Below are 13758 nucleotides of genomic sequence, written 5' to 3'. Positions count from 1 at the left end.
GATTCAGCTATTTTTAATTATGCAAAATAATGTCAAGAATACATCTCATGTGAATAGATTTAAATGGATTAAAATTATCTATTACAAGAACTAAACTGTCAGGTTTTATAACAAAGAATCCAACTCTATGCCTTATGTAAGAGGCATATTTAAAAAAATTATTTTGAAAAGTTTAAAATAAAAGTATGGGCAAATGTGCACTAGGCAAATGCAAACCCAAAGAAAGCAATATTTGTGATTTGGGTATCATATAAAGGAGAATTCTGGCTAGAAAGAATTAAATGAAATAAAAATCTAACCTTTGTAATGTTAAAGGATACAATTCACAATAGAGACATAGTAATTATGAATATGTATGCCCCAAGTGACATCACATCAAAAATAAGAAAACAAAAACCACAGATGTAAGAGAGGAAACAGAAATATATTAGATGTAGGTGACAATTATCACCATGTCCAGGGTTAGTCACACTACAGCCTGTGAGTGAAATCAGACCCACTGTATGTTTATGTCTGACCAATGGGTTAGCAAAGGTTTTCTTATTTTCAAATGGTTGAAAAAGTCAAAAGAAGAGTAGTATTTGGCGACACGTGAAAATTACATGAAATTCATCATTACATATTGTCTATGGCTGTTTTCACACCACAACAGCAAAACTGAATGGTTGCAACAGAGACTATTTAATGTACAGTCCGAAATATTTCCTACCTGGCACTTCAGAGAAACAGTTTCTGACCTTGTTCATGAAACAGCAAGTAGAAAAAATACCTAAGGTTAATAAACTAATACAGACACATCAATAGCCTTCAAATATACAAACAACTAGAAGAAATATAATGAAAAAAAAAACTGACTAAAAATAAAAAGATCAAAATATCTAGAAATAAACCTAACAAGAAATATATAAAATGGATTCCAAGAAAATATTAAAACACTCCTAAGGGATTAAAATAGAAGACTTGAACTGAAAAATATAAAGGCATATAATAATCTTGGCTGAAATGACTCAATATTATAAAAATGTAAGTTTGCTCTTTATGTCTTAATTTAATGCAATTTCAATACAAAATAAGAAGGTTTTTTAACTAGACGAGCTGATTCCAAAGTTCAAACAACAAAAAAAAACAATTCTGGGGAAAAAATGGCTAGTGAGTGGGGCCTTATCCTCACACATACTAAGTATATCATAAATTACACTGATTAAAACAGCACGGGGTGGTGCGATGGTGGCTCAGTGGCAGAGTTCTCACCTGCCATGCTGGAGACCCAGGTTTGATTCCCAGAGCCTGCCCATGCCAGAACAAACAAACAAACAAGCAAAAACAGCATGGTATTGATGAATGAATATATAGATCAAAAGGAATTGACTAAAAAGTATTTTAAAGGAGTAGTCATCTGGAAAAATTAAATTTGTATCAATCTGCCACACCTTTATATTTCAAATTGATTTAAACTTTAAATTTAAATACATTACCACAAATTATTAAAATAACCCATGGAAGAACTTGTTTATAGTTTCAGAGAAGGGATGACCTTTCTAACTATGACATTAATTCAGAAGTCATCAAAGAAAGGATTAATAATATATTATGCACAAAAATAAAGTTTCTTTGTGGGCTAGAATCATGATTAAAAGGTTAAACAACAACTGATAAATTGGAAAAATATATTTTCAAATAATATGCCAGTCAAAGGGTTTATTTCCATTAAAAAGGGTTTTCGCAAATAATTAAGGAAAAAGGGGGAAAAAAAAACCTCTTGAGAAAATGGGCAAAGGCTATGAGCAGAAAATTCACACAAAAGATGCTCAACTTTATCTCTACTAAGGGATGTTCAAATTAACATTAAACCTTTTTTCCCGCACCAGATCAGTAAGGTTAAAATATAAGGTAACTGTGTCAGCAAAGGTATAGGAAAAAGAGATCTTTCTTTCACTAATTGCTGGCAGGACTAAAAACTTATATGACTTTTATGGAAGGCATTTGGCAAAATTTATCAAAACTAGAAATAAATCTACGTTTTGATCCAATGATTTCACTATAGGGGAACTGACCAGATAGATATCTTAACCCATGTACAAAATTATTATACAGGTATAAGGTTATACACACCTGTGATATGTCACATATAACATCAATGAATGTAATAGTAAAAGTGTGGAAACAACCTAAATATCAAAAGGAGACTAGTTCAACTAATTATGGTGCATCTTTATAAAGGAATATTATGTAACCATTTTAAAGAGCTGTTTATGAACTAATTTGAAAAAATTGCCAAGATACACTTATTAAGTTAAAGGGAAAAAAAAGAGCAAGGAGCATAATGGTGTTTACACTTTACTACTATTTTTATTTTTAAGGAAAACTATAAAAATATATTGGCATATATACCAGGTTGGTTCACTTGACGTGTATCCTAACTTACTAAAGTGCTTTCCCATAATGAAGTTACAAAGATAAAAATCATATTTCTTGGAGTTCTTTGCAGCTAGGATCCTGTATATAGTTTAGGTATCACAAATTTAGCATATACATTCAAGACATGAAATTGGTACTGTGTTAACTGGTCAGGGAGGCAGAATTCAAGGCATCTCTTCTGCTGGCATGGGTTCTGGCAGGGGCAGTATACTTCCTGAGCCTGCAGCTGTAGGAGGGGCTTCCCATTTATAGGCAGATCTTGATCTACAGCTTCCTTGAAAACAAACCCAGCGGCTCCCATGGCAGCATGGTTATGTGTGGTTCAGTTATTTCTGGATGCTCAGCCTAGAATTTGTTCCAAATCATTTAATACTCTGTAATAAATCTCTTTCTGCTTCCAATATCTCTGGTAGGGAACAAAAGAAACCAATCATGGTGGGCAGATAATGGCCCTGCAAAAAGGCCTATGTCCTAATTCCTGGGACCTGTGAATATGTAAGGTTACACAGCAAAGAAGAATTAAGGATGCAGGTAGAATCATGGTCCTGACCTTGAGATGAAGAGCATCCTGGGTTGTGCAGGTGGGTCCAGTGTAACCACAGGGGGGCTTCAGTGTGGAAGAGGGCAAGGGGAAAAGCAAGAGTATCAGAAATTCAGAGAGTTTGAAGATGCTATGCTTCTGAATGTGAAGACAGAGGAAGGGGCCACAAGACAAGGAATGGGAGTGGCTTCTAAAAATTGGAAAAGGAAGGCAACAGGTTCTCCCCTAGAACTCCAGAGAGGATGCAGCTCTGCCAACACGCTCATGTCAGCCCGATGCAACCCATTTTGGACTTCTGATTGACAGACTGTAAGACAATTTATGTTGTTTTAAGTCTCTAAGTTTATGGTAATTTGGTACAGCACCAATAAGAAACTAATACATTGATAATACTGATTACCTCTGGGTATGAGGACTAAGAAGACGAAAAGGGAAACTTTGGCTACCTACTAATCTATACCTTGTGAACTGATTCTTAAGAATAAATTTCTATTCAAAAAACTTAATGAGATTAAAAGAAAAAAACTCCAATTATTTGACCAACATTGTCTGGTCTTCAATATCACCAAGAAAAATTAAGACCAGCTCCATTTTTGTTCCTTTGCAGAAAATCTGCTTTTTCTGACTGAATACTTGTAACAATTATTATTCTTTTAATAATCCAAAAGGGGTGTAAGGATATGTTCAGGTATAATATGTACTATAAAATTTATCTCAGAAGACTCGGCATGTTTTTCTGTTTCTACTCTGGTGAGTGGGCAATGTTTTTCTTGTCCTCATTTCATGTACAAGCCCTTTATGAATCCAAGCTTTATGCAGTTAGTGAGGCGGGGACGTTCCCTCCGGCGGGCACTTTTCCAGATTCCCTGCAAGAGAAGCCATGGAGTACCACCCCCCGAGTCCCTCAACTTCAGTTCCTGCTTACAAATCCTCCTGCCTATAAATCCTCCATTTTATTTCAGTATGTCGAGGTTTCCTTTTTTTGTTTTTTTTGTTTCAAGCTCAGTTATAAATGCAAACAATTTCTGTGTTTTATTTTATTATTTTTTTTAGATGGGAACAGTTCAATCAGTACAAAAGTTGACCAGAAGCATCAATTCTGCATTTTGGGTCCTGGTAAGTAATTTTTTTAAAAAATCACATCCAACATAACAATTAAGGACACAGCCATTTAAACTGGATAGTTTAGGGTTTGAATTAACAGCAGAATATTATTCAAGCTACATAGACTCTCTGAGCACCTGACCCAATTTACAAATGTGCTGAATGAATCCTCACAGGACTTCTCTAAAGGATGAATGAAACTGTGTAAGCGAGCACTAGCACACAGCATCAGTGCCACTTATGTGGTTATTATCTGACACTTCCTGTATTAAAGCTTTCTGCTCCGTTTCAGTCTTTATACCTGTACCCTGCTAGGGGTATCAAACCATTCAAGCTTCCTTTGAATCCCTGAAGGGTAACTCTTGCTGGAAGTCTTCAGGATAGCATTCCATTGTACTGGTTTGACAGTACAATGACAATACACATCTATTGTGTCTTATTTTCCATTGTTGACTCTGTCTTATTCTACAGAGGGCCTCTTTCTACCTGATGTCAGGCAATTGATGGCGTTTGTGTCTGCTCTTGGCCACACCTGTGTTCCTTCTCAGATTTCTAAATGGAATTTCCAAACTCTTGCAGGCCTTGGAGCAGGAAAGTCTGCTTCATTGAGGTTAGTCTACAACCTGAACTGATGCAATACAGTACACACACCGACATGCAAATTATCATTGTTAGCTCAGATGACTCTTCTCCATTCTCATCTGTAAGTGGTTTAACCATTTGGGATTTGAGGATTAATATGGCCCTCTAGTTCCCATTGCTGGGAACTGGAGAAGGGATGATAGTAGCAAATGGCTGGCAACCCAGCTTTTATTTGATATTGACCTTGTGTCTCTGAACCAGAGGCAAGGCAGTGAGGCATGAATAAATTATATATTTTTCAGGCTGGGAAGTTTGCTCATTTCAAGAGGCAAACACATAGTAGAGGTCTGTCATCATTCTCAGTTGTGCTCCATAAGTTTCTTTTTATATTCTGACAATAGGTTACCAACATTATTATTTAGCATCACAAGACTTGGTATTTTTCTACACATCATGCATATTTAGTCGGGAGAGGCCGCATGCAAGACTACTAGTCCTAAATGTTACTTTTAATTTGAAATGTCTTGTAGAATTTAACTGTTTTATTTTTTATATTAGCTGACCTTTTTATTAAAGTCACACACAAAAATCAAGGCAGAAAGACTGAGCATATTTGAACATTACTTAGTCCAAAACAGGCATCCAATAAATGTTTTTTGGATTGAATCTAAATATGGTCCTACATTGTCGATATCATTTCAGAGCCTCCGTTACTATGAGGCAATGTAGAGAAAACCTGAATCAATTGGACCAGCGGAACCATTCTGTTACCTTATTGCTCTATAGATGCCATACAATTGCTCTGGCTCTGGCTGGATGGCCTAGATTTCATCCTGCACACCTGACTAGTCTATCCTGCCATCAGCCTTTTGACTGCTCTACAGAGAAAGCATGCCTCCCCAGCCCCACCTGCCCCACCATACCCATGACTCTGAGTCCATTAACAACTGCCCCACCATACACTTCCTTCAGAAAAATGTTAACTCATTTGCCCCTCCTGCCTGTGCTCAGCACCCCCCAAAGTTGTTCATTTAACTTTTGGCATATTAATTGGCCCTTATTAATATGATCTCTTAAAAGAGGAATTTGTAAAATTTCAATGTGCAGGCCTGTCTGACTGTCCACGGCTGGAAGCTCATGGGAGGCAAGAAGCCTCTTCCTTGCTGTGTACTGTTGACTCCTCCTTCCCCACAGGTGAAAATGTCTAGTACAGTGCTCTGCACACAATAACAATTAATACTGGTCACCAACTGGTACACAGATCAATACTGGCATTGTTTTAAGCTAAGATTACTGAGTAGGTTTTCCTCTGGACATTAATTTATGCTAATGTAAAAAATATCAAACAAGTTTTTTTGCAGTTGTTAACGGATTTTGCCCTTTAGCAATTCATTATAATAAGAACTTCATTGCCATCTGGGTATTTTTGGCAATCAGGTGGGTATTCAGAACCTCCCTCCAACCCGAAGACTAAAGTAAGGGAAATCGTCAGCATGAATTAATTATTGGCTGCCAAGAAAAGACTAGAGGGAAAAATTATTATTCTGAAGAAGAAGCAAAATGCAAAACAGGTCAGATTTTAAAATTTGGTGATTTCACAATTAAAGTAGTAGAGAAGTGCTAAGTGTACAAAATGGAAACTGAAAATTGGAATATGCTATGAAAGCCAAAGAAATGGAAAAGGAAAGCACACATTTTAGTAGGAAACAGAACTGAGATGAAAACTACCTGACCAACTTGATCAATTAAGACCTTTTCTTTAGGGGATGGCAATCCCCATGGTACACCTGTGGCTAACTTCATTAACTGATCACATTAGCTCCTTTTCCTGTCTTTCTACATAGGTGTTCACCGTCCTCCTCAGCAGCCCTAGACTGAATCTGCCATATGTAATTCAGCAAACATTCAAGACCTACTCCCTCCCTTGGTAAGCAGAGTATAATTCCACTGATGTTGGACTTGGCCATACAGCTTGCTACCACCAAAGGAATGGGATGTGACTAGAGGACTTAAATGTGTTCCTGTGATTGGTTCAGTCCTTATGCTCTGGTGATCCATCATGAGAAAAGCATGCAGCCAGTAACTCCTGTCCCTTTAGCTTGGTTCTCATAATAGGTGTACATGGAGGACAACTGAACTCCGGTGCGTAACAAAAACTTGTTGTAAGTCACTGAGTTTTGGGGTGGTTTGTCATATAACATAATTCCTGCAAAAACTAATACAGCATGTTAGATGAAACTCATCTCTTATCCCTGCCCTAAAATCTGGTAGAAAGCAAGGAAATGAATAAAGTAAACATAGCATAATAAGGGGTGTGTATCTAGAAGAAATAGATGCGTTGAAAGACTGAATCATAGAGTCATGCCATGTTCATATTTGGGACTTATTCATAATAAATCTAAATTTCTTAGTTTACAGACTAGGACAAGGAGGTTGAGAGAAATTAAATTATTTGGCAGAATCAGGATATCAACTGAAGTCTCTTGATTATTTATATTATATTCTTTTTGTAGCAAAACCATCATGTGTGCTTCTAGAGGGCTGCATACCGGACATTCCAACCCAGTGGGGAGTGTGCTTCCAGGCAGTTACAAGCACAAGTGGTGAGCAACCCCTCCAGCTGCTGCACTGCCAGCCTTCCCCGTGCAGGACCAATGGCTGTGTCCCTAGACAACCCCTCCATAGGGACCCTGAGGAAGACCATGCACCCAGTTGAAGGCTCAGGCTATGGCCCAGAAACCTGATGAAGGAAATGGAAATAAGAAAAGAAGACCTCAGCATAAAAAAGTGCATCTAATGATTTAACTTAACACAAACCATTTCTAGGTTTGAAAATGGTCTGGGCCACCTATTCTTTTGGAAAGAGTCAAGGAAGGGGGACATTCAGACACTAAGTCTTCAGCGATGACTCAACCCTTCATTGCTGCCTATACATGATTTCAGAAGCTGCAGGAAGACTACGTCTGCTCTGATCAGATTAAAGGGAAAATTTCTCATCTACTTTGGCTTAAGAACAGTCTGAAGTCAGATTTTTAGTACCTTGCTTCTTAACACCTATCATACAAGAAAGACTCAATGAATATTTTTCAAATGAATGAATGGGCAAACATATAAATGAACATTAAGTACTTATGTTATCATTGATCTGATTTAGTGATTTATATTGTAGTTTACTAACTAACCCAGCAGCCATAAATAATGTAACAAAAGTGAGGCCAAGTTTAAACTCTAGTAATCTCTCATTCATTAATTCATTTAACAAATATTACTATTGAAACCCACTCTGTGTAAGCACTGAGATTTGCTGTTGATGAAAGAGCAATTCCAATAGTCAAGGTCCCTGCCTTCATGGAGCCGATGGCAACTTAATGGGAAAGGTTAAACACATACATGGACATACAAGCAAATATATACTAATTAAGGAAAAGAGCAGGGAGCTGTATGAGAGTTTGAGAGTGAATATACATCTTAAATCAGAGAATCAGAGAAGGTCCCTCAAACATTTCCAAAAGGTCCTACTTTCCTATGTGAACTGGAAAGTAAACAGGAAGAAAGATCTTTTTCAAAGAAACATTCATCTGAAATGCAGCAGCTAATTCAGTGTCACGATGATGTGCAGTGAGCTGAGGACCCTCTGTTTTGGTGGCTAGGCTCTTTGGACCTTCATTGTCCCCAGGAGGGTCCCTAAACCATTATCTCGTCGAACCTAAAAACTAACGTAATTATCAACCACCACAGAGTGGTTTGAGATTTGATCAGGGTTTTGTAAAATGTCTAGACATTTAAACTTACCAAGCAAATAATCTGTATATGAAGACAAAAGGTCCACAGCTGCAAATTCTGGGATATTTGGTAAAGTCATCTGGTTAACTTTATCAATTCTAGTATTCTTTTTTCCAATGAGTAGATTAATAGTCAGCACAGCCTCACTAACCTATAGTTAATATATAAATTAAAATTCATAAAGTTAAGCTTTTTGATTTACAAATTATCCATTAGGTAAATGTGAATTCATAAAATAATATTCAGTATGCATTGGGAGAAAAAGTTAAGACAATCTGAAAAATAATGTGATCCCTTAACACATACTACATATCATAGTCAAACAAATCATTACAGTTGAGAATTTAATGAAAATATTGGCAGATACATATATGCATATATCTGATATTTTGGCAAATATCTGTCATAGCTATTTAAAGTGATGTGCATTAGTTAAATTTTTAACTGTAATGAAAAGCTGAAACAAGCAGAGTTATGTCTGGCAAACAGAGATTAAAAACATTACATATAAAAAGAGTATTTCTAACCCTTCCAAAGAATCATCATTGGCACGAACCCCAAGGAATGTGAAGTTTTCTCTTCCCCTGTATACATGCCTTGTGTTGCCTTTTCAGCTGGTACGCTGAAAAGACAGCGATAACAGTGAAAACAAAGAACAAACAAAAATCCCACCAACCTGTGCAGCAGCTCTTATTGCAATCCAGGCCAATGAACTGTACATTTCAAATGTATTTGCTGTAGTTTCTTTTATTGAGCTCTGCCTTCTAGAAGTAACCTAAAACATGGCAAAATTTTCATGACAAAATAGAGTAAGGCAAATTTTTCTTATCTTCTGAAGATGATATTTTAATGGAATGCTATGTAGCCACTAAGAATAATGATGTTTCTATTGACATGAAAAGACATTCAAAATATACTAGAGAAGAAAACTATCAATACAGTATGCAAAACAGTATGCAAAATTTGATCACACACACGGATTTGCTCTGTACATACAAGCAGAGAAAATTACCAGTGGTTAGTTACCCCCAGGTTTTAAAGGTGATCAAACTATTTTATCTTTTTTTCTGATATCTACAATGAGCTTGCGTAATTTTATCATACCAAATTCCATTTTAACAAGGACATGTAAATTATGTGTACAGATGTTAAAAATGTGACTATTACTTAAAAGTTCTTGATAGGTATTTGCTATTATCTTTCTAACTTTGAAAATGTTAAAGGGACGATGTTATGAAGTTCCATAGAATAGTAAAAAGCAACAGTGAATGACAGTTTACCAGTACTTATATATATTTTTTCAGTTTTTAAACGTAATAAAGTCATGTTTACAAAAATAAACAGAAACTCCACCTGCAATATGGTATCCATTTTACATTGTTAAAGATGACCAAAATAAGCATTAACTGTCAATCGAAGATTCAAATACTCTGGAAAGAGCTAACTATTCAATTCATATATTGTCTAGACCCATTGGTTCTAATTCCTTGCTGCTCATATTTTGACCAAATTCTTTCATCTTCATCAAAACTGCAAGATAAAACAACAATAATAAAAATATCTTTCCTTGATTTCTAGCTAGAAGACTCCCAAGAAAAAGGAACTGCAATAGAAAATCCTGATTCCAAAGCAGGAATACAATGTGCAAATGTCGTGCCTAAATCATACGGGAAGCTAGAGGTAAATGATATCTGGAGGGTTCTCCCTATTCAGAATCTGAGCAATGGAGTCCTGTCCCAAGACAAGAAAACCTGAGTCACTAGTTGCAATGGAACCATACAGGTTCTGGGGTAGCAAAGGCCAATTTACTTCCTATAGAAGCTTGAGTAATTTTACCTACTCAAGTCCTGGGAACAAAAACTAACAGGCATGAAATGAAGAACACTACAGAACAACATCAAGTAATAACTAGACTTCAAGTACAATTAGGATAAAAGAAATTTAAAAAGACGAAGTCATGTTGAATTTAGATAAAGACTTAATTGAGGATTGGAGCTCAGAATGGAGAGCTCCAATTTTGACTAGGGAAAAATATGATGGACATTTTTCAGGTTGGGGAGGTGTTATGAAAAACCATCACTTAAAATGCTTTGTTTAATTGTTGTTAGCAGTTTTAAGAGTCTTCAGAAAATAGTTTATTGTATTATAATTACATTAATTATTTATACTATTTTTGTTATTTATATCTATTATATTATATATATATTATAGATGTAGCATAAAAATAAAAGTGTATTTGATAGAATAACTAGACAGAAAATCAGCAAAGATACAGAAAACTTGAACAATACAATCAAACAACTTGACCTGCCATCTATAGAACATCTACCCAACAACAACAAAATGAACGTTCTTTTTAAGCACACATAGAACATTCTCCAAGATAGATTTTATGCTAGGTCAGAAAACAAGTCTCCATAAATTTAAAAGAATTAATATCATATAAAATATGTACTCCAATTACAATGTAATTAAATTATAAATCAATAATCAAAATAACTTTGGGAATCACCCAAATATTCGGAAACCAAAGGACACATTTCTTAATGGACAATGGGTCAAAGAACAAATCACAAGAGAAAGTAGAAAACATTTTGAAACAAATAAAAATGAAAACACAATATATTAAAATTTATGGGATGCAGCTACAGCACTGTATAAAGGAAATTTAAATTTATACCTTTATGAGAATTTTCATCATAAACAGATATCAGATTTTGTCAAATGATTTTCTGCATCTATTGAAATGATTGTCTACTTTTTCTTTTATTTCTTTACTATGTTTTCTGATGTCAACCTACATTAGAAATTGAATCAATAACCTAAGCTTCTACCTTAACAATCCAGAAAAAGACCAAACTAAACCCAAAGCAGGCAGAAGGAAAAAAAAAAAAAGATTACAGCAGAAATCAATGAAACAGAAATCAGAAAAACAATAGAGAAAATCAATAAAACCAAGAGTCAGTTCTTTGAAAAGATCAACCTTCTTAATCCACCAGCTAGCCTAACAAAAAATCAGGACTGAAAGAGGGTACATCACTACCAACCCTATAAAAATTAAATAATTATAAGGTAACACTGTAAATAATTTTATGCAAATAAATTATACAACTTAGATGAAATGGACAAATGTCTAGAAAGAAATAAATTGCCAAAACTGACTCAAGAAGAAATAGAAAATCTGAATATACTTATCACAAGCAAGTAAACTGAATTGCTAATTAAAAATTTTCCCACAATGTAGGAAGGGCCCAGTCTAATGCTTCACTGGTGAATTCTAACAGATATATAAGAAGAAAAAATACAATCCTTCACAATTTTTTCCCAGAAAATAGAAAAAGAGGGAATACTTACCAATTCATTTTATGAGGCCAGTATTACCCTGATACCAAAGCCAGAGAAGATGGCACAAGAAAACTAGAGACCAATATCCCTTATGAATATGGATGGTTAAAAAAAAACTCAGAAATATCAGCAAAACAAATCCAGCAGTGTATCAAAAAGATCATATAGCATGACCACACGAGATTTATTCTAGGAATGTAAGATTAGTTTAACATTGGAAAAAGTAATACAGTTCTTAATAGAATAAAGAAAACCCCCCACATGATCATCTCAGTAGATGGAGTAAAAGCATTTGACAAAAGAAAACATCCATTTCTGACCAAAAAAACTTCTGGCAAATTAACAGAAAAGGGGAATTTCCTCAGCCTGATAAAAGGAAGTTATCGAAATGTAAGCTAAAATCATTCTTAATGGCAAAAGACTGAATGAAAAAATTAAGATCTGGAATAAGATAAGGGTGTCACTTCTCGTCACTTCTCTTCAATACCATACAGCAGGTTCTAGCCAGGGTAAGCTGGCAAGAAAAAGAAATAAAAGACAACTAGATTCAAAATGAAGTAAAATTGTTTTCATTTGCAGAAAACATGATTTTATAAATAGAAAATCCTAAGGAATAGACACACACAAACTACTAGAACTAATAAACAGAATGAACAAGGTCACAGGACACTAAACAATATATACAAAGCAATTATATTTCTCTATATATACTAGCAATGAACAGTCTGAAAATTGAATTAAGAAAAAAATCTACTCAAAATAGAAATATACTTAACAAAAGAAGTACAAGGCTTGTACAGTGAAAAGTACATAACATTGCTGAGGTAAATGAAGCAAGATCTAAATAAATGAACAATTATCTAAACTCATGTGTTGGAAGATTTTATAAAGTTAGGAGGGCAATTCTCCCCAAATTGATCAGTAAATTCTACCTAATCCCAATCAAAATTGGCCAATTTTTTTTGCAGATATTGATGAGCTGATTCTAAAATTTAAATGAAAACACAAAGCACTTAAAATATTCAAAGCAATCCTGAAAAGGACAACATAGTTGGAGAACATGCACTTTCCAATTTCTGAACTTACTATAAAGCTATGCCAACCAAGACACTGTGCTATTTATGTAAAGGTAGATGTATAGATCAACGAAACAAAATTGTGAGTCCAGGAATAAACACTTAAATTTATGATCAATTGATTTTTTTTTTTTGACAAAGATGTCAAGGCAATTTAGTAAGGAAAAGACAATCTTTTCAACAAATGGTTCTGGGGCATTTGGAAACCCACGTGTAGAAAGATGGATTTAGACCTTTACTCCATGCTCTAGCCATATATTAATTCAAAATCTCACAGCCCCTGACACTTCATTTTGCCTCATTTCTCTCTTTCCGCTTTTGGTTGAGAAGGTTTTCTCAATCCCTTGATGCTGAGTCCCAGCTTATTCTAGGATTTCTATCCCATGTTGCCAGGGAGGTTTACATGCCTGGGAGTCATGTCCCATGTCGAGAGAGGTAGGGCAATGAGTTTGCTTGCAGTGTTGGCTGAGAGATAGGCCACATCTGAGCAACGAAAGAGGTTCTCTGGGGGTGACTCTTAGTCCTAATTTTAAGTAGGCTTAGTCTATCCTTTGCGGGGATAAGTTTCATATGAACAAACCCCAAGACTGAGGGTTCAGCCTATTGATTTAGTTGTTCCCACTGCTTATATCAGGAATTCTCCAAATATGGAATTGAATTTTCCCCCTTTCTTGCCATTCCCCAGAGAACTTTGCAAACACTTTTTTATTCACTGTTCCAATCAATCCTCTATCTTTCTTTCTGGTTTCATTTGTGCCCCCAGCCCTCCTCCCTCTATCATTCTCACATTCAGCTTCATTAAGTATATTAACTTATTGTGCTACAATTAGGTAGTATTGTGCTATCTATTTCTGAATTTTTACAATCAATCTTGTTGTACAATCTGTATCCCTTCAGCTCCAATTACCT

General features: G+C 35.3%; 1 protein-coding gene across 1 annotated transcript in view; it reads right to left on the bottom strand.

Moving 5' to 3' along the window:
- The window catches only part of CFAP54 (cilia and flagella associated protein 54), a 335670-nt gene that overhangs the window by 70308 nt on the left and 251604 nt on the right, over nucleotides 1-13758 (bottom strand). The window contains exons 60-61 of the mRNA XM_077111714.1: nucleotides 9105-9203; nucleotides 8438-8579 (exon numbers count right to left, since the gene is read on the bottom strand). Of these exons, the coding sequence (XP_076967829.1) occupies nucleotides 8438-8579; nucleotides 9105-9203 (241 nt within the window). The remainder of the gene's footprint in view (nucleotides 1-8437; nucleotides 8580-9104; nucleotides 9204-13758) is intronic.

Source organism: Tamandua tetradactyla, chromosome 7 (genome assembly GCF_023851605.1).
Source record: "Tamandua tetradactyla isolate mTamTet1 chromosome 7, mTamTet1.pri, whole genome shotgun sequence".
Classification (NCBI taxonomy): domain Eukaryota; kingdom Metazoa; phylum Chordata; class Mammalia; order Pilosa; family Myrmecophagidae; genus Tamandua; species Tamandua tetradactyla.
This window is presented reverse-complemented; position numbering and strand designations above follow the sequence as displayed.